The 22,971-nt window shown below is 31.0% G+C and overlaps 2 protein-coding genes across 6 annotated transcripts in view; one reads left to right on the top strand and one right to left on the bottom strand.

The window, feature by feature from the left end:
- LOC134721332 (anoctamin-10-like) overlaps positions 1–22,096 on the bottom strand; it is a 50,827-nt gene extending 28,731 nt beyond the window's left edge. For 2 of the 4 annotated variants that reach the window (XM_063584257.1, XM_063584256.1), the window contains exons 1-3: positions 9,916–10,039; positions 6,509–6,721; positions 706–841 (exon numbers count right to left, since the gene is read on the bottom strand). In XM_063584257.1, coding sequence (XP_063440327.1) covers positions 706–841; positions 6,509–6,721; positions 9,916–9,954 — 388 coding nt within the window. In that variant the 5' untranslated portion in view covers positions 9,955–10,039. Of the gene's footprint in view, positions 1–705; positions 842–6,508; positions 6,722–9,915; positions 10,115–21,937 lie in introns of those variants that run through there. The other 2 variants (XM_063584259.1, XM_063584258.1) reach the window with 2 other exon arrangements.
- LOC134721334 (carboxypeptidase N subunit 2-like) lies at positions 9,911–15,862 on the top strand. 2 transcript variants are annotated; one of them, XM_063584261.1, is made up of 2 exons: positions 9,911–10,085; positions 12,064–15,862. In XM_063584261.1, exon 2 carries the CDS (start codon positions 12,071–12,073, stop codon positions 13,868–13,870), a length of 1,800 nt encoding a protein of 599 aa, XP_063440331.1. In that variant the 5' UTR covers positions 9,911–10,085; positions 12,064–12,070; the 3' UTR covers positions 13,871–15,862. The 2 variants fall into 2 exon arrangements, with proteins under 2 accessions (XP_063440331.1, XP_063440330.1); XM_063584260.1 differs by lacking the exon at positions 9,911–10,085 and adding an exon at positions 10,097–10,274.
- Positions 22,097–22,971: the final 875 nt, after the last annotated feature.

Here is a 22,971-nt window from a genome sequence, read left to right as displayed (position 1 = left end):
TCATTTTTGCTGTTTACAGTTTATCTTTATCTATAATAATAATCAAGATAATGACCAAAAACTGCAAAATTTCCTTAAAATTACCAATTAAGTGGCAGCAACCCAACAAGGGGTTGTTTGGTTCATCTGAAAATTTCAGGGCTGATAGATCTTGACCTAATGAACATTTCTACCTCATGTCAGATTTGCTCTAAAAGCTTTTGTTTTTGAGATATAAGCCAAAAACTGCATTTGACCCCTATGTTCTATTTCTAGCAATGGCGACATGTTTGTTGAGAGATCAAAACTGTGGATACAATTTATAAACTAGATACCCTAAGGAACATTCAGTTAAAGTTTGGAAGTATTAAGCCTAGTAGTTTCAGATGAGAAGATTCTTGAAATAGTTTACGACGACAGACGACGCCGGACGCCAAGTGATGGCATAAGCTCACATGGCCAGGTGAGCTAAAAAATGTGGTGCACTTTTTAAAATAACATGCTACACAGGTTATACAGTGTGTACCAATCTTTTCTGTTATTTCAAATAGACAGAAAAAATATTAAAGTCAATCCTAAAAATAAAACAGAATAAGTTAAGCTGCAGTAAAATATTTCATGGTGCTCCTAATCTAGAAGTAGTTGCTTAAAGCAATTAAATGGCACATTAAACTAAATTACAAAAGCCATTTTATAAAAAGGCATATGCAGGATTCCTGCACTAACCAGATCCTAAGAAATTGTGTGCATCATGTATTGAGAATTCTCTGTAATTTCCATCCCCATACTTCTTCTCCATATCCATCATATCTGCTCCTAGCAACAGCCTTTCAGTGGTGCCCCCTACATACAAAACTGTTTCCTAAAAATAAAGGAATTTTTCAGAGTTACTAATGGTTTCAATTCAGAAGTTTAACTGAAACTTTCATAATTTGTGAGGACTTATTTAAGTACTAAGTAAAATTGAATGCATTGATGCAAAATCACCTTTTTTTACTACAAATAAACATAGAAAAAAATGTACACACGGTCTTACTACAATTCAAAGGAAATAGGAAAAGCTGTTCATCAAAGTTTTAACAACTGGTCAATAACATGGATATCATTTAATACAGAGATGATTGTGAGGTTTCTGTTGATGCAAATAATGCAACTATGCATACATCGCAATAAGAACTCACATTCTGATATAGTAATTGTCTGTATGCAGATTTTACTGAAATTGTAATAATTTTATATCTCTGATATTTGTATATTCTTAAAAAAAAAATCACAAATAATAAATGCATGCCATTATTTCTTAATATACCTTTTTACCAGACACATCTAAAAGATCTGGAAGCAGATTTATACAGATGCAAATTTATAGTGTTAGATTTTGAACTGTTAGTTAATTTCAATCCACTCCTGGTTTTTAAAACCATGCAGACAACTTAAAAAAAAGTATGGATTGTGTATCTAACAGTAAACTATTGTAGGAACTGAAGCATATAATTATTATTGCTAAAATCAAATCCATAAACTAAACAATAAATTTAGTATTAAACTTGTTTTTACATTTTGTACATGTATGTAAAGGACTATACTCATTGGACTGGAACTAATAAATATATACATTGTAACCTGTATATCTACTGGGAAATGGTTAAGATTATTTTATCATCTTTGCATTGAAACGTTCTTGTATTTAATATTGATATTATAATAACTCTTTTCAATAAAAGGGGCAAAAAAACTATGATTTGATACAAAATACATTTTAAGGTAGATCAAGTGTCTTTTTCTAAGCATTTATCTGTGCATGTTGCAAAATTACTTTCCTTGTTTAAAAATATTTTACTAAATGTTATTTATATACAACAGAAACATCAGAAAATCTTAAACTTAAAATTATTTCAAATAAACTAAAACAAGAGTGCACATGCTGAAATGTCTCGCCTTCTTTACTAACCATTGATATTATGTTGATAGTTCTTAATGTAAAGCATTACTATCACATAAACTTAACATAATCCAAGAAAATGAGGTCAAAGGTCTGACAAACCAAACTGGAAATACATGTACACCTTATAATCATTCCATACACCAAATATGCTTTATGTACATGTGGTTGACATATTGCATATATCTAAAAAAAAAAAAAAAAAAAAAAAAAAATGAACCAGGAAAATATTGACCATAAAAATGTGGTCATGGTCAGATGATAGTTTCCAGACAGACACATACATCTTGAAATCATTCCATGCACCAAATATAGTTGATCTATTGCTTAACGTATAAGAAAATAAGACTAAAAAACAAAAAATAAACATTGGTCAATGAACTGTAAAAATGAGGTCAAGGTTAAATAAAACATGCCAGACTGACATGTCCATCGTAAGATATTTTCATACACCAAATACAGTTGATGTATTTCATACAGTAAAAGAAAAACAGACCAAAATACAAAATATTTTTTTAAAACTTTTACCACTGAAACATAAACATAATGCACGGTCAAGGTCAGATGACAATGGCCAGTTGGACATGTAAATCTTACAATCATTCCATACACCGAACATAGCAGACCTTTTGCATACAGTATTAGAAAAATAAAAAATACTTAACGACAGTATAACCACTGAACCATGAAAATGAGGTCAAGGTAAGATGACTCTTGACAGATGGACATGTACACCTTACAATCATTCAGTACACCAAATACAGTAGACCTGCTGCTTATAGTATCTAAGATATGGACTTGATCACCAAAATTAAAAGTTTTTCAGTAATCCATGCAATGAGGTTGAGGCCAAGTGAAAAATGTCTGACGGACAATGAGGACCTTGCAAGATATGCACATATCAAATATAGTAATCCTATTAGTTATAAGTTATTAATAAGAGAGAATTCTTTTTTCAAATAGTCAATGAACCATGAAAATGAGGTCAAGGATAGAAATATGACAGATTGTAACTGCATAACATATTTGGCATCTATATACAAAGTATGAAGGATCAAGGTATCTGATATCTGAAATAATAAGCTTTTAAGAAGTTAGCTAATGTCGCGCTACCATATAATCTTATAAAAACTTAATTTCAATGTATTTTAATGAAAAACAAGGTCAGTGGCCACTAGTTTTTAAATCTAAAATTAGAAACAAGTCTTCTTAGGAGTTAAAGAAAAATCTATTATGTAAGATTTTAGACACCACAGCTACCTAACCCTTTTTAACTGTTTTAAAAGTGGTTGGATACATGTGTATTTTTTTTTTAGAAATCTTCATATCAACGTTTTAATCTATCCTTTTATTATTCATGGTATTATTTACTATCTAGTTTTAAACATTTAATTTGGAATCCATACTTTGTAACTATAAACATATCTTTATTTCCTAGTTTTCAAAAGTCAACTATGTAAGTGTGAAATGCAAAGTTTCAGTAAATCTTACTTTTCCACTTGAGACTTCATCTGCTGATATACAATGTGATTGCTTAGTGTCTTAAAACATTAAGACTGCCATACAAGTAAGTGGTTTAGCTAGCTATATAATCAGGTTTTATCTACACAAGAAAATGCCTGTACCAAGCTTTTGAATTTGCAATTTGATTAGGGACTTTCGGTTTTGAATTTTACTTGGGGTTAAGTATAATTGTGATTTTACCTTTTAACTACGGGTATAAAACTAAGAATTGATTAGACTCTAATGAAACTTATCAGACATCCATAAATTTTTATGCAAAATGGATGGAAACTGAGTACTGTTAACTTACAAGGTTTTGTTCTTTACCTTTTTTCTTGTATAAAGATTCTAATGAGTTTGTTTTTTAAAAAGGTAGAGAAGAGGATCAAATGGGGACATTCTGAATTTCTCTTAAATACAATTAAGGAATGACTGTAATATTTTTTCTGTCTATGAAGAAATAACAAAAAATTTGATACACACTAAATAATGCGCGTAGCGGGTTAATTAACAGTGTGCACCACATTTTTTATGTTATTTCGAATCGACAGAAAAAATATTAGTCATTTCTTATAATTTAATTCTAAATTCCATTTTTTAAACATTAGAAAACCATGAAAAAACGTTGATGACGTCACTGTCACATGACTAAATTATCTCTATGGGCTCATAACAAAAAAACGTCAGCCAATCAAACTATGTGTTACATCCAAAATTAAATTATTTTATAATAGACAAAATTATAATTGTATTTATAGTATTTTGAAAGAATAAAAGAAAGTTAATGGTTATTATTGGTTGCTGTCTTTCATATTTGCTTGCCGGTGGGTCTTATATATAGCTTACTTTAAAGTATGGGTTTGATCATTGTTGAAGGCTGTAGTAATCAACCATTGTTGCTTACATCTACATCATTTGGTTTCTGGTAGATAGTTGTATCATTGGCTGTCATATGTTTTGTATTTCTAACTTACACATGAAGTTATTACAATAGATCTGGGTCTTAAAAAGAACACCACAACACCATGCAGTGAGTACTGGCAATCTTGGTAATTTGTGCATTCCACAAAACTGGAGGGACAAAAAAATATAATTCCACACCTTATAAGCAATTGCACATTTATTGTTTTTTTTATGCTAACATAACTTCTGAATTATAATGATATATGTTTACTTTAAAACTGTTAAATATAATATGACTGTTTTACCTAAAAAAACAAAATCTTTTTTATTGCTTCCTTGCATTTAATTTACATAAACTTTTTTTTTATAGACCAAAGTCAGTCTAAATAGAACTATTGGTTTATTTCTAATTGAAAAATTGTTAAAAACACAAAAGAAAAGTCTAGGAACCATTTTTGTTACTTACATTTTTGTCAATTACATAAACATATGTACAATACAATATAAATGTAAATCTATAGTAAACAATTGTGCAACTGTTGACTACTGCCTATACAATATGCTTGGACATGCTCCTTAGAAATTACTTACTTTGTTACCCTGTAAAATTGTAGTATAAACAATTACAGATGTTTTCAAAAATATTTCTCTAACAATACTGTTATATTCAAGGATAACAAGGGGGATAATGTCTGAGGCACCACCCCTAATATAAGACTGAGGTACAAAAAAAATGTAGATTTTGCTGGTGTGGTATTTGTAAATTAAAAAAATATATATTTCAAGTAAACAACAATTTCAAATATATTTTCAAAATGAAATTTCATTTTAAAAATATATTTGAAATTGTTGTTAACATGGTCCATTATTTTGTATATTAAAATGTAATAACTCTTTCCTACATATAAATACATGGGGAATGTGTAAATGCATATGGGACACAGATGATAATACTGCTTGCATATAACATGCTAAAGGGACATGCAGATGGACAAGGGTAAAACTAAATGTCCCCTCCACTACAGCTGGGGCATTTAAAACACTTATCTTTTATTACTACCAATTACCAGCTATCAGTACTGCAGATGCAATAGGTAAATCAGATCAAAATCTGCTGTACAGGATTGCAAAATTCATTTTATTGCAATTATGAGGGTGACATTTTTTGAAAAGCCTCTTCCTTTATGATTTTAATGCACACACCTATATCATATATAATTTTGTCAATTCGTCTTACCATAAACCATTAATTTGTAGAGTACTGTAGATCGTTAAGACATTTAAAAAATCAACTTTACTGGCCAGTTAACTGGTTAATCAGTCAAAAGATTAAGCGAGTTACCGGTTAGGCAAAACTGTTCGATTCGGCAACACTAAATTTAAAATGTTGTCAATCTGAAATACAGATCATATGGTATCTATCATAGTGATAGTTTGGTTGCGTTCAATATTTTAGCGGCTACATAGTGATACATACATCTATGTAGCAGCTAGGATAGCTACACATCAAATAGTCATAAATCTACATAGCCCTTGATGTAGCTGCTACGAAATTGAACACAACCCTGGTAATATGGTGTGTTACTTAAATAACAATTATTAAAGGTAGAAACAAAGAAGTGAAGATATTCATAAGCAGTTATTATTCATGTAGGTATTCAATTTACCCGTACATATTGATTCTTGTTTATATATCATGTTTATCAAATATTTATTAAATTTAAACACAATTAATTTCTAATTAATAATAATTGTAAATATTGGATTAACAAGGTTGCAAAAAACTATGTGAGATAACTCAATATAATGTAATTATAATTCATTTCATTTCATTGCAAATTATAATTTCTAATTAGGATTTACTGCTGTGCTGGATTTTTGTGTTGTTTTTTTTGTGTTTTTTTTTTACATCATACTAGTACTACATGTACCAATTCAATTAATAACCATGCAGTACATTTACTCAGTAATGCCTTAAAAATTCTAGTCTGGCCTGGCTCAACAGTGGAGTATACAGGATCTCAAGACTACAAAGATTCTACCTCACTCAAATTAAGTGGATTCATATGATTTGTTCTCTTTTATAGCTAGGTCTTAAACTAAGTTCACAACAACCAATTTTTGAGCTCTTTCTAAACATTTAAAACTATCTTTCAGAAAAGTTTTTCAGTTTTTTGTTACCTGATTATGATGCATGACAACAGTAGACACCTCTAATTCAGCTCCTCCTGAGGCCCTGGTGGCCTGTAGTTTGGCAACTAACCATTCTATTGCTGCTTGCTTAGAAGAAGTTGGAAACTGTATAATAACAAGAGGCTGGAAATCACTAGATGATGTCTTTACCATTGACACACTTTGTATTCTCTCTGTAGCCATGTTTACACAATTTTCCTGCTGCAAATTAAATATAATGGTTACAATCTTGTATACATGTATGAGTGTGTGAATACCTGTTTTAAGAAAACCATATATAAGCTAATTAGACCAGGCATTATGTCACCAAATTACTTTATAAAAGGAGATGTGGAGTATATCAGATCACTATGCAAAATCGACAACAAACTGATAGCAATATACAACCAAAATCTTTTTAATTTTTGCGGTTGTATAATAATTATTACATTTGTACTCCTAAATCGTAAAACAATCCTACTGAAATCACCTAAAAACATGTTAAATGTAATGCATTCAATTACCTGAGTCAGGGATACTACATCTGTGTTCTTATACAAGTGATTTCAGAATCACATTATTCAGTGACTTTTGGTATGATAAATTCAAAATTTTAGCAAAAACAGACACAGACTTTTTAAATTCACCGAAATTTTATTGGTTCAAAGACCAGGTTCCCATTTAGAGAAAAATGATTTTCATGCAGATTAATTATCTTTTCCTGGATGCCTTTTTTTTTTTAAAGTTAATTCAAAATTAATTTTTCTCATGAAAGTAAAAAATTGATTTCAGCTTCAACACAGCCAGAAGAGATTTTTTTTTGCAAATTCTTTGTTTTATTGGAATATTTGAAAATGGCAAAATTCAATTGGAAGCTGATGAGCATATATATGTACTTTAAATTTGAAAATAAATGAATACATGCACAGATTCTAATATTTCAATCAAATTTAGTGCCATTTTTAGTTTAGTGTCCAAGTTAAGATATACTATGAACTCAAAGTAGTAAATTATTGACTGTAAAAATGTTGGCAGTGGCCTTGGTGCTATTTTGCTGTCTCCAGCAAAATAGTGATTTACAAAGAGTTTTGCTATTTTGCCGGTCTTCATTAAGATGTTAATAGAAGTATAGAAATTAAGAATAGAAAAGATATAGAAACATACACTTTAACAAGGAATCTTTATACTAAAATGTCTTCTTCAAAAATGTATTTAAATTGATATTCTATACTTTTAGAGTACCGGTAAGTAGACTGTAGTCTCTAAAAATGTGTATTTTTTAAATATTTAAATATCAAAATTGATACTATATTTTTTTCTTTAATAGGACACGTACGTAGGAAGTCTAAAATAAAGCATACACATTCAAATTGATACTAGTATTTTTTTCTTTAATAGGAAGTCTAAAATAAAGCATAAACATACAAATTGATACTAGTACTTTTTTCTTTAATAGGAAGTCTAAAATAAAGCATACACATTCAAATTGATACTAGTATTTTTTTCTTTAATAGGAAGTCTAAAATAAAGCATAAACATTCAAATTGATACTAGTATTTTTTTCTTTAATAGGAAGTCTAAAATAAAGCATAAACATTCAAATTGATACTAGTATTTTTTTCTTTAATAGGAAGTCTAAAATAAAGCATAAACATTCAAGTTGATACTAGTACTTTTTTCTTTAATAGGAAGTCTAAAATAAAGCATAAACATACAAATTGATACTAGTATTTTTTTCTTTAATAGGAAGTCTAAAATAAAGCATAAACATTCAAATTGATACTAGTACTTTTTTCTTTAATAGGAAGTCTAAAATAAAGCATAAACATTCAAATTGATACTAGTACTTTTTTCTTTAATAGGAAGTCTAAAATAAAGCATAAACATACAAATTGATACTAGTATTTTTTTCTTTAATAGGAAGTCTAAAATAAAGCATAAACATTCAAATTGATACTAGTATTTTTTTCTTTAATAGGAAGTCTAAAATAAAGCATAAACATTCAAATTGATACTAGTACTTTTTTCTTTAATAGGAAGTCTAAAATAAAGCATAAACATACAAATTGATACTAGTATTTTTTTCTTTAATAGGAAGTCTAAAATAAAGCATAAACATTCAAATTGATACTAGTATTTTTTTCTTTAATAGGAAGTCTAAAATAAAGCATAAACATTCAAATTGATACTAGTATTTTTTTCTTTGATAGAAAGACTAAAATAAATTTCTTAAATAGAAAAACATATAATATACACATGTTTATTCACATAAGAGAAGCATTCAAACCCATAAAAAAATCGACTTTCTAATTAAAACTTTTAATAAAATATTATATTAGTTTTGAAACAAAAAGTATCACCCAACAACTTCAAACTGATTGACGAGCGTTATGGACATCTAGCCACATACATGATTATTTGTGCATAAATAGTTTCCTTATAATATAATTTCATATCATCGTGATTAAAAATCTGAAATAGGACTGGCAAAATAGAAAAACTCTGTATGAATCGCCTTTTTCATTACAAATTTTATTTATTACCTTTAGTAGTTGTTACTCTATCATATGATGTTGGCCTCCGGTGACTTTTAAAATGTAGATATCATTGAAAAAGCTCCAAATTATCTCCCATTGGTGCAAAAATGCAATTTTTGGCATTAAAATTGAAATATCTTTTTTAACTCATCACCTATATTTTTTTATTGTTGTTTTCGACTAAGCTGTATGTACATAATCTAAATAATTGTAAAATTTAAGCGATTTCTGTAATTTAGTTCGTTTTTTATTTGGATATTACCTCTATTTCTCCTATTAGTTCAACAGAAAAAAAGGACATTCACAAAAATGTATGCTTCTTTCGAATGCAAATCGTGATCATTAATGAACAGTGACCCCATTTTTTTATGAATTTTTCTATTAAGTATAAAATAAAGTTCATTTATAGAAAAACATAGCGAAATCCTATATATAATTAAAAAAAAATGATTTGCCCCCTAAAGTATGAAATTTTTAGTACTTGTATAATTCAGTCCTGAGTCCTGTCTTGTCCCTCCCATTGATTGACACAAAATACAAAATATCATAAGTTGTGTAGGCAATTTAAAAATTAATATTTAAAATGTTTAAATTAGGAAAATGTAAAGTTACAACAATATTAACTTTTTCTTTAGTTTAAATATCATTTTACAACTTTAAAATTTATCAATAGCCCCTTCGAATTAAAAATGTAATTGCATTGGAAAGGAAATTAATATCAGCCCATGTTTCTTTCAATGCAATTGACAATCTTTCACTGAATATACAATAGTAAAACATATTATGTGTCAGAATTGCTATAAATCACCTTGTCAAACTATCAAATAGGACTGCTACGTTGTATATCTACCTGTAAATGCAACCAGTTGTGCGCCTTACCTGTTTGTTTACATATTTCGAGTGCACGTGGGAATGCATCCAAAAGTTAAACTTACAGATCAAATTATCAATTGGTATTCAAAGATAGGTCATCAAAGCGGTTCACATTCCAGCCAAATTAAAATCGTAGGTGTCATCACATTACGAGATGCAATCCGGAAAAGTCACAGGTGAGCGATTCGTCACTCAGGTATGACATTTAACTGGGACACTAAACTAAATATGGCTGACTAAAACTGTTAATAGTAAAACTGGGAAGTTCAAACGAACAAAATCACATAGAAATTTGACTCAATTGGAAACTTTCGGGATCACCAAACATGAATTATTCATTATGAAGAGGAAAAAAACATTTTCTGGTGAGTTTAACATCTCTTAAAGACCGTGAAATGTACAAAGTTTACCGCTATCACAGTAAAAACAAACCATTGGTGCAGAATTTCGTCTCTTACCAAACTATCCAATTACACCTTCCATGTAAACAAACTTTTAAAGATACTACAAAAATGACCATCAGACAAAAAAAAACAAATTAACCAAGCTATCGTACAACAAAACACAGCGTTATGGTTTGAAAATGGAATTAAAATCAACAGTTCCTTGGTCCCAACCCCGGAATACATTGTACATGTACATTTACAACAAGAGAAAGGTGGACGGGCAGTGTTCTCAACGGGACCTTTAAGCATCATGTTAATGTAATGTGATGCTATATTTCTTTATGTGATGCTATCTGAATTGGTTTTCTTATAGATTATGTCATGGATGTGATGCTTAGAGGTGGATTTAGGGGGGCCCTTTTTGGGAATAAATTGGTTGTTTATATAGGGAATCACTGACACGTGACTAGAGCCCCTCTTAGGTCAGTCAGTGGACCCCCACTTATGAAAATTTCTGGATCCGCCACTGATGCTTTAATTTTATGAAACAAGATGGTATTTCAAATTTACCTGTTTACCAGGATTCTGGATACTAAATGAAATATACAGGGATAATTTACATTGACAGGGGTAAGAAAAAAGGGGAATGAGCAGCCAAACAGGAGAAAAGGTGGAGTTACAATTAACGGATATATAAAGGAAAGATAGGTCATCATGCATATGGCCTTCAAGAATGTGAAAAAAAACTTATTAATGTATGAGTTTGTTCTTATGCTGTACATTTTACTGTTACACCACTGTCCCAGATTAGGGGACGAGTTGGGATCCCGCTAATTTTTTTAACCCTGCCACATTCTGTATGTTCATGTATGTGCCTGTACCAAGTTTGGAGCCTGTAATTCAGTGGTGGTTGTTTGTTTATATACACAAAAATGTATGTGTCACATATTTTTCATTATTTTTTTAACATAATCAGGCTGTTAGTATTCTCCTTTGAATTGTTTTACATTGTTATTTTGAGGTCTTTTATAGCTTATTGTGCAGAATGGGCTATGCTCATTGTTGAAGGCTGTACAGTGACATATAGTTGTAAACTTTTGTGTTATTTTGTCTCATTGGCAATGATACCACATCTTCTTATTTTATACATATTGTTATAAAGCATTCTTAAGAAAAATGTGAAACATAAAATATAAGAGATGCATAAAGAATGTGGATGATTTAAACATGTTAGTGGAAGCTTAAGATTTCCATGAAAAGGAACAGTGGTGTAACAGCACAGGATCAGCATAAGATCAAACTGTTTAACCAATAGATTAGATGACAGTCATCATACGGCATTCAACAATGAGCAAATCACAAACATGGCATACCACATAGTCAGCTTAAAGGCCCTGAGATGACAAATGTAAAACAATTCAAAGGAGGAAATTAATGGCCTACTTTATGTACAAAATAAAGATAAAAAAACATATGTTGAACAGCAACAAACGAAAACCACTGAATTACAGGTGCTGGACTCAGGACAGCCACATTCTTTATGTACATATTATGGCGAGGTTGAACTACTTTGAAGGTGCCAACCCTCCCCTTACCGAGAACAGTTGTGTAACAGTACAAAATAAGAACAAACTTTACAAATTATTTGAAATTTTTAACTTATCATGCATATATATCAAGAATAAAAGGCAATTTGCATTATATATAGAATTGATAAAAAATATGGCCTAAACAAAAATATTATAATAGATTTTTTTCTCAATTGTAGATAAAAAATGATTGACCCTTACATCTATGCTCTCACAATATTGCTGGTTACAAGTGCAATTCTTGTTACTGGATGCCCTACTACATGTACATGTATATTAAGAGAGGATGGTAAAGAAAAGGTAACATGTAGTAGTGGTGGAAGTCTACAAACCATCATTTCAACTTTAGACTCATCAACAAGTTACCTTGAAGTTATTTCAACAACAGTTAATTCTCTATCTCCAACAGATTTCAGTGGGATAACTGCCACAAGCTTGACAACTCTCATCTTACGAAATTGCTATATTAGTAACATTTATGACAATACTTTTGAACTTCTTCCAAACATTGTAAATTTAAATCTGACCCATAACAGTATTAGTACAATTTCAACAAATGCATTTGCTGGATTGTCAAAGCTGCGATCGCTGGATTTGTCTTCCAATAGGATCTCTAAACTTGGAGAACAGTTACTTCCCTTGGTTTATTTGCAAAAATTAGATCTTGGTGAAAATTTACTCACAGACTTAAATTCAGGTGTATTCAGAACATTGACTCATTTGCAGACTTTAACACTTAATGGAAATAAGCTGGAAAATTTGCATGGAGATGGTCTAAAAGGACTTGGATCTTTAAAACAGTTGAATTTGAGGCATTGTGATTTGACAGCTATACCTAGTGATTTATTTGCAAATTCCAGAATCGTTCAAATTTTAGATATTGGATTCAATAGAATAGTTTTACTTCCATCATCAGAAGTCTTTGTCCAAAAGTCACCATATCTGAATACACTCATTGCTGATGGAAACTACATAGAATCGTTAAACAGAGACCAGTTTTCTAATATGCGCATGGCCAAGTTGAGTTTAGCTAAAAATAGAATTCAAAAAATACAATATGGTGTATTTGATCACTTTGATGTTCAAGATTTAGATTTATCTGAAAATGTTATTACCAGTATTCACAGAAATGCTTTTAGTCAGATAGCTTTACAATTGACAAAACTGAATCTAGCTGGAAATCCTCTAGGAATTATTCCAGAGGGTTGTTTAAATAGCCTATACAGGCTGCAACATTTGAATTTATCAATGTGTGCATTGAACCGTTTAGGCATTGATGAATTTGGTAAACTACAGAGGCTAGAAACTCTGGACCTATCAAGGAATAGAATTCCATACGCTCCACACCCAGTTTTGGATTCTTTTAATCGCATGTCACAAGTGAACATAGAACAAAATGCTTGGCATTGTGATTGCCACATACTTCCATTTAGAAGATGGCTTTCAACATCAAATGTTGGAAATATGTATTGCAGTTCAATATATTCCCTTGAATGCAGACGTCCTAAATGTTCATCCCCTCCAATATTAGCAGGTCAAATTATAAAACTCACAGATGAAAGAGATTTAAAATGTGAAAAAGTAACTGAAAGCGCACCGCTAAAAAAATCTCAAGTAATTGGAATATCTGTTGGGTGCATAATCTGTTTAATCATTATCATAGCTATCATTATAATATGTATACGCCATTCCCAAGGGAAGATAAGTCTGTCATGTAACGATTCTCAAATCAGTAGCACAGAACTTGGTGACAAAGACAGGTCAACAAAACCATTCCATGACCCAGAAGTAGGATCACTTGATGAGTCAGATAAAAGTTTTGTTGTCCGCAATTTTTTTCATTCAATGGTCCCAAATCCTAGTGCCGTTTCTCGTGGTTCTCCTGAAATGTCACGTAAAGAACTTGATGTATCCCATAGATCCCGATCATATTCAACATTAAACAGTGTAGGTTATAATCCATTTGGGAGAGAATCTGCAGTGTAGTGTAATAGTTTATGGATATATACTTGTATGTACAATGTAATATTGTTGTGTACATTATAGATGTGTGCTATAAGGCAAGGACTATTGTGTGCAAATTAAACAACAGGGTATTTAATTTATTAGGCAATGTTTCATTCACAAAAAACTGCATTCAACAATTAATGTAGATGCATATATGTCAACTGAGAAAATTTGGCAATACATATGCATTGTAATAATGGTTGATGTTTAAAGAAATATACAAATTGTACATGTATATTCTCTAATTAATTTTATACAAGTGGTACAAGTACTGTGTCGAAAAAATGTTCTCCTTTAAAGTAAAAAAGAATGACTTAATGAACCAAAAGTTTAATGTTTAGCATATTTGGAACAGGGGGGGGGGGGGGGGGGGGGTCTCAACATGGGATTTTGGGTACAGGTGTGCAGCTGGGATTTTAAAAACACCCCCCATTCATATATTGAATAATTGTGAAATCCCTACCTATACATATATTTCACAGCGAAATCATAACCCATTCATATATTTATCAGCTCAAATAGTACCTATATGCATATACAATCGGTCAATTACTACCTATTGATATATTTCCTCGGTAAAATTGCACCCCATTGATATATTTGACGGATCAAAAAAGGGACTCATTCCAGCGGCACATATGTATATACCTTTATATAGGAAGAGATCCCCCCGTGATTTGTCCCTTATTTTTACAGCAAAATATATGTACATGTAACTAAGCCATTTTTCAGCAAAATTTAGTCATAAATATTGGCAATTTTTCAGCAAATTATATGCTATAAATGCAAAATTCAGTCATAAATATTGCAACTCAACTGTGTATTTTACTAATTTTTTTGTTTTATTATTTCATTTTTTTTAACTTTTTCTTTGGATTTTGTATGAAAGTTTAATATACATGTATATATAAACAAAGTGCATCTAAAGATGTGACTTAATTTCTGATTGCTGAAAAAAAGTGATTAGTACCGGTATGTTAAATTTTTTATTTTCATTGAATTAACATTTATGCTAGTAGATATGGCATGTACCGGTATGTACTATGTTAATAGAAAGAATTTAGTGTATGGCCAATATTAATTGTTACCTACTCTTTTTGCTAACAGTACTGGTACATATATATTTCATATAAAAACATGTTTTTTCAAACAAATATTTGGAAGCATTTCATGCATTTATGACATGTATGATTGGAATTCACAAACTAGTTAAAAGACATAGAATTGTATATTTATTAATTTAGTCACAATTTTGTGGTAAATTGTTTTTTAAGTTTTCCCTTGCAATAGACAAATACAATATTTTTTAATTTTAATATTGTTGAATTAAGTTATCATTTGTGATTATGTCAGTTTAAAGAGAACCAGTTATGTTTAGTCAATGATACATGTACATGGTATGCAGTAACTGTTGTTTAAGCATTTCAATGATGATTATTTGGTCCAGCCCGTCATTCATGGTCATGAAAGCACAGACCAGAAAACATAATGCCCTTAAATGAGACATAAAAATTACTTTTACTCTATAACTTGTAATTATCAAACAACATGATAGCTTGTTCAAACATTTACTTGAACTTTTGCTTACACATAAAATTAGCACCCTTATCTAAAAAGTATATTTGGTCATAAAATAAAAACCTATATTACTATATCATGTTCATTGTATACATGTTGATGTTATAAAGTATATCAGTATATATTTTAGTAACAGTGCAGTGCATAGGTTTTTGGAGAAAAAAAGTTGTTTCCAGTTTTTTTGAGAAAAAATAATTTGTTTTTGACCCTGCAAAAAAAATATTGTTTGTTTCACCCTTAGCTGCCACTATATGTAATGCTAAAATTGAAAGAAAAAAATTGTTTCATCCTCTCTCCTTCTAATATAACCTCCTTGGTATCATTAAACTTATATTTATCATGTTTATTATGCATATCATGAATATTGCAATAAAAATGTTTAATAGACAAATATTCATAAGACTTGTGTTTGTATGGACAAGATATCAACATTTTGCAACCTTTTTATTACAATAACCCTATAATTTAGAAACAAGAGTGCACATGCTGAAATGTCTTGCCTTCTTTACTAACCATTGATATTATGTTGGTTCTTAATATAAAGCTTTACTACAGCTATCACATAAACTTGACATACATGTAATCCAAGAAAGTAAGGTCAAAGGTCAGACAATTTTCTATTTACAATAAATCTTTATTTAGAAACAAGAGTGCATACGCTGAAATGTCTCGACTTCTTTATTATTCATTGATATTATGTTCACGTTGGTTCTAAATGTAAAGCTATATACAACTATCACATAAACTTAACATAATCCAAGAAAACAGGTCAAAGGTCGGATAAACCAAACTGGAAATACATGTTCACCTTTCATTCATTCCAAACACCAAAATATCCTTTCATATGTACATGAAGTTGACCTATTGCATCCTTACATATATACATGAAGTTGACCTATTGCATATCTAACAAACAAACTAAACCAGGGAAACTTAAAATTAATCTGTGACACATGAAAATGAGGTCACAGTCAGATTAACCCAGCCAGACTGACAAACAAATATCACTTACAATCTTTACATGCTTTAAATATAATACATGTAGTTGATTTTTTCCACATAGTTTAATATATTATAGTATCTGAAAAACAAAATTAACAAGGAAAACCTAAGAATGACGGGGCCCCATTAACCATGAAAATGTGGTCATGGTCAGATGATAATTGTCAGACAGACATATACACCTTTATCATGTTTATACAATCATTCCATACACCAAATATAGTTGACCTATTGCTAAAAGTATTAGAAAAATAGACCAAAAAAACAAACACTTTACAATAAAGCAATAAACTGTAAAAAAAAAAAAGAGGGTCACAATCAAATAAAACATGCCAGGCTGACATGTACATCGAAAAGTAATTTCATACACCTGACCAAATATAGTTGATCTTTTTCATACAGTATATGAAAAACAGACCAAAACACAAAAACTTAACTTCAAACCACTGAACCATGAAAATGAGGTCACAGTCAGATGACTCTGTAAGTTGGACATGCACACCTTACATTCCATACATTAAATATACTAGACCTATTGCTTATAGTATCTGAGATGTTGACTTGACCACCAAAACTTAACCTTGATAACTGATCTATGAAATAAGGTTGAGGTCAAGTGAAAACTGTCTGACGGGCATGAGGATCTTGCAAGGTTCACACACACCAAATATAGTTATCCTTTTAATCATAATAAGAAAGAAATTTAGAATACTAAAAACCTGACCTTTTTTTTTCATGTAGCCACCGAACCATCAAAAATAAGGTCAAGGACAATGAACATGTGACAGACTGAAGCTCTATATCAAAAGCATCTTCATGAATATACTAAGAATAAAGGGTCCAGGAATTCTACCTTCTGAAATATTTGAAAAATTTAACAAATGCCCTGCTGGATCACTATCCTTAAGTCGAGCTTTATGCGATAAAAGTGGCACTAGACGCAAGCTTTAAGTTTACAAAAACCCAACACATAGTTATAATGCTCTTTAAAATGCTTGCTTTTTGTCTTTTTAAAGTAAAGTCATTTAATTTCTTTAAAATAAAGATTGTAAGAAGAATGCCATTACCGATTCCTTTTTTTTTTTAAAATATGCATGAAAGAGTTGTCACCATGCCAAATAGTTGTTACTATTATTTGCCATGATACATAGTAATAAAACACAATCAAAAGCTTTGCTGAGCGCAGTTGGATATGACCACAGAGGTTCAATCCTGAACAGTTGGGGCAAAAATGAACACAATATTTGTGCTTGATACAGGTCTTAATTTGGATTGTAATTAAATATTTGACACATAATAGCCTTGGATTTCTGACACAGAATAACTATAGTCATTTTTTATTAGATTTTTCAAGTCATCTTTGTTATATATATGGAGTTCTTCTGTCTGACTATGTGACAAGAGTCTTGGTGGCTTAATCCAATAAGCAACTTTCTCTGGTTTGTTTGTATACAAAAAATACAAGTCCTAACAGCAGGTAATATCATTTTGAAACAAAGGGAATCTCAAGTAAAGGCACTTTGCCTAAGGTTATCTTTTTTTCTTAGAAATATTATCAATACATGTATATCTGATTGTCATTAGACCAACAAAGGAGATTTGGTTTCCCATCACACAAGAAAAAGGCAGAATATTTTTTTTAAATTTTATTTAAATACATTTTCTAAATTTAATTTTTTTTTATCTTCTTAAAACATGTAAACCATTGACAGGAAATCCTTTAAAAAAACTCTTGTCTGATACTATATCCTGATTATCTATTTTGGATATAAGCTATAAACCTGTATCTTAAACTTGATTAAAGACAATTGCAAATATTTTTTTTAAAAGAAATTATCAGACAGTTAAAATGTTATTGATTATAGTCTTAAAATAGTGTCTAAGTACCCTTTTCTACATGTACATGTACTTATTTACTAGTCTACCTGTTTTGAAAAATAATTGACCAAAAAGCGGGATTAAACGTTTTAATGGTACCAAACCTTCTCCCTTTTTCTGAAACATTGATTATTAAATAATAGTACATGTATATTATAAAAGTATTTAATACTTAAAATGATATACAAAAACAGTCTTCACGCTGAGTGGCAGCCCTGGCAGCCCAGGCTTGTAGAATTGCTCTCGGGCCTGTAAAAATCATATCTTCAGGCAAACAGAATCTGACAAAAAAATTTCAAAAAATCAGCTCAGGGCCTGTAGATTTAAAAGTTCATCGTGAAGACTGCAAAAAGCAGGCAATCTCATAAAGATCGTTAAAAATATAGTTTAAACTCCAACATGTGACCAAGGATAACACATATATATACCATGTGACATGGTGGCCATGGTGGATGTACACACTTATTGACAGTTTGACACTATATTTATAACGATATTTTGAACGTACCTGCTTGCTGTAAATCATTTTTAAGTTATCAAATACACTTATTATATCATATTATTTAAAAATCTATAATCATGATAATTAAAAGTCACCAATATGTGCTAAAATTAAAATTTCAAGTGTTATTCGGTCATTCGTATTAACCTTTAGTTTAAACATATTTATTTATAGTGGATTGGGAAACAAGTTTTACAACTTATATTAATCCCTTTCCACTTTGCGGGTGCGAGTGCTGCCTTGTAGCAGCATTAGCCTACTCTTTTTCGAAATCTACAAGGGTGTCTTTAACGTGTAAGAGATATGGCTCTCTCTTAACACGGTCCAGCCGTTTATCGTCCCCGTCCGACAAACTATCATCGTTTCCTCAAGACCATACTGGCAAATGGTGTCAAGGGAGAGCCGAAAATTGAGTTCCTGAAATTTTCATCCCAAACCTTTCCTACCTTCCATATATTTTTTCAAAGATGAATTAAATAGAAAACACACAAATCATTTTATTTGGCCTTATTGTAAACTATTTTCCTTATTTTTAATATATTAATTTTAATAAGGTCCATATGTACATACATGTAAAATTTATAAAATTCTAAAGGTTGCTTTAAAATTACAAAAAAGCAATGAATTACATCAAAAGATATGAAGCATTGAGAGGTTTTTTTTGAAAACTAGAACATTCCCTTTTTTTATGAATAAAACCCTGTAGGTTGCATTTCTATAAATATTGACAATGCAATTTCCCATCTAGGAACTCTTTTTACGGCTAAAACTGTACCACTTTACCATGAAGTTTTGAAAAAAAGTCTGATCCTAGAATTGAAAGTTCATATGCACTACAATTTTTTTCAAAGGTCAAAATATGCTGTGCGTCATATTTTCAACGTTTATATGCCCAGAACTTATCATAGTTTAAACTAACACTAATTTTTTTATCTACGGTAAGACTACCCCTACCTCAAATGAAGGGTTACCACAGATTTCAATGTAAACAATATGAACATGTATATTTACTGGTAACATTTCCAAGTTATGTCTCTATGAGATAGAACACAGAGAGCTTAACTGGGAACCAGTATCATATGTAAACAAAATTAATTTTTTATGAATATTCTAAATCTCCCCAAAAGAGGCATGGTTTGAGAAACAGCTGTATTTACAAAGTGCAACCTGTAACTTGGAAAAGTAAAATCTAAAACTTATAAATATTGAATAGGAGCTCATGTCAATACATATTAACAATGCACCACAATTCTTGCAAGTTGGTGAAAGCATTCTCGAGTTATTGTCCGAAAAATCTGGAACATCCTCCTTTTTTTAATGAATAAGGGTACACCCGCTGAAATGTCTTGCCTTCTTTACTAATCATTAATAATATGGCCCAAATGTAAAGCTTAATTACAACTGTGACATAAACTTAACATTAACTAAGAAAACTAAACATTGACCAATGAACCATGAAAATGAGGTCAAGATCAGATGAAACGTGCCAGGCAGACATGTACAGCTAACAATTCAGCCATACAACAATTAAAGGTGACCTATTGCTTATAGTTTAATAATTTTTAATAATAAAAATAAAGCTTGTATATTTTCCCTTTGAAACATGTAACATGTTATCACAGTTTTTTGATATTTTATCTCACAATAACAACATGCATGACATGTATGTTATTTTTCTCTTATAACTTATTTAAGTTAGAGCCTTGACTGAACACTGAGGTCAATGTCAAATAAAACCTGCGCGACTGACATATATTATAGATCATAAAATATTTCCATAAACCAAATATAGTTGACCCATTGCATATAGACATGATAGCACATGTAGTAGAAAAAAAGACCAGACTCAAAAACTTAACTTTGACCACGTGCACTGAACCCTGAAAATGAGGTCAAGGTTAGATGATACCTGTCAGCTAGACATGAACACTTTACAATCATTCCATACACCAATTATAGTAGACCTATTGCATACAGTATAATAAAAACAGACCAAAACACAAAAACTTAACTATAACCACTGAACCATGAAATTGAAGTCAAGGTCAGATGACACCTGCCAGTTGGGCATGTACACCTTACAGTCCTTCCATACACGGAATATACTAGACCTATTGCTTATAGTATCTGAGATATGGACTTGGCCACCAAAATTTAACCTTGTTCACAGATCCATGAAATGAAGTTGAGGTCAAATGAAAACTGGTTGAAGGGCATGAGGACCTTGCAAGGTAGGCACATACCAAATATAGTTATATATCCTATTACTTCATTAAAATCATGATAATAAGAGATTATTTAACATTAAAAAAATCTTAACTTATGTAGTCACTGAACCATGAAAAAGAGGTCAAGGACATTGGACATGTATCTGGCAGAGAATTTGTAACATAAGGTATCTATCTCCAAAGTATCAAGCATCCAGGTTTTCCACCTTCTAAAATATAAACTTTTATGAAGTAAGCCTATGCTTCCACTGCCACTGCATGATGCATCACTATCCATATGTTGAGCTTTCTAGTTTCTGCAACAAATTCTTAAAAAAGAAAGGGAACTTTAGTCCTATAACATATGACCTTGGAGGCATTATTTACATTTTCTATTTACTGTTCTGATATTTTTTTTTACTATCAATGTGCCAAACAAAAAAATATGAAAATATCAGTATAAAAACGTTAAATATTGAATAAGAATGCGAAGTCATGTGTTATAGGACTAAGGGAGCTTATGTCAATAGATATATTACAATTCACAAAAGTTTTATGCGAATTGCCAATTGGTTAAAACGTTTTTGAGTTATTGTCCGACATGTTGACTACGGACGGACAGAAATTGGTATACCATATTTCGTCCCGTAAACGAGCGTATAAAAACAGGACAGCTGGTACTTTTACTAACTGCCAGTTAGTAAAAGTACTGGAATTGTACCCCGTAGTACTCATAGTAGGAGTCCAAAATATTAGACAGCTACGCCTACGCCACGGTTACATATTTTCCAAATAAACGAGGGGCTAAAATAAAGTGTGTGTATTTCCACATTGATCCTCATTATCATATTTTTGCATTTTTTATGTTTTATGTCGTACTTAAACTTGCATGATCCTGGAAAATTTGTAAACATCCACTGTCACTCACTTTCTTGAAAATTTTGAAACTATATATATGTACTGATTCTTGCAGCAGAGAATATCGAACAGTAAACCAGTACAATTAAAAGTAAAAGTATAGCCGACAGCGACGTACTGACGAATACTTTCCGTGTGGAAAATAATACTACGACCTTGGATCAACTAAATGTAAAAATTAGGTGGCCGGATTATTTACATTTTCGCTCGATTCACATTAACCTTTCAGGATGAAAATTCGTAAAAAAAAATAGGCAGGATAGGAGTAAAAAAAGGCACTGACTACGGTTTTATCTTAGTCCTGATCATTGCAAGGAGGTGGGTCGGAGGGGACCTAATCCCGAAATCCCCTCGAGGAAATCCCGGGCTTAGGGACTTATCATTTTTTATCTGGGAGAGGGGGGACTGGTCAAAATACAGGGGATACAGTTTTTTTCTGTATGTGGAAAAGGGGGGGGGGGCAATTTTTTTATAAATTCAAAGTGGGATGAACAAGTTTTTTTTACACTTTAAAATATAAAGTATGTCAAGGGACAAAATGTCTAGCACCAGAGGCGGATGCAGGAATTTTCCAAAGGGGGGGGGGTGCTATCCCAGGGCAAAGGGGGGGTGCAAAACATATGTGCCGATACAAATGCATTGATCGGCCAAAATAAAGGGGGGTGCGAACCCCCGGAACCCCCCCTCTGGATCCCGCGCCACTGAGCACGGAACATTTATACAACAGTCAAATCAAAATATATGTTTAACACCATTTATATACAATTATTAAAGTAAAACATAACAAGACTTTGGTGATGTAGGAAGCTGCAGCTTCATTATCCAAATAATTCAGTCGTCATACATGTATTTCACTCACTTTGATCACTAAATTAACAAGCATTACTGCCAAGCTTTATTTTGAGGGGGCTCGCTCCTCTGTTTCAAAGTAATTTACTTTTCAGAACACTACATCATATTGATAGGGGACTCATAATTTAAAGGAACCCAAAAAG

Source organism: Mytilus trossulus, chromosome 6 (genome assembly GCF_036588685.1).
Source record: "Mytilus trossulus isolate FHL-02 chromosome 6, PNRI_Mtr1.1.1.hap1, whole genome shotgun sequence".
Classification (NCBI taxonomy): domain Eukaryota; kingdom Metazoa; phylum Mollusca; class Bivalvia; order Mytilida; family Mytilidae; genus Mytilus; species Mytilus trossulus.
The sequence above is the reverse complement of the archived record's forward strand: the minus strand, read 5'-3'. Positions and strand labels throughout refer to the sequence as shown.

Bases quoted from the DNA above. Each gene is read 5' to 3' on its own strand.
- LOC134721334 (XM_063584261.1), top strand. From the start codon at position 12,071: ATGATTGACCCTTACATCTATGCTCTCACAATATTGCTGGTTACAAGT.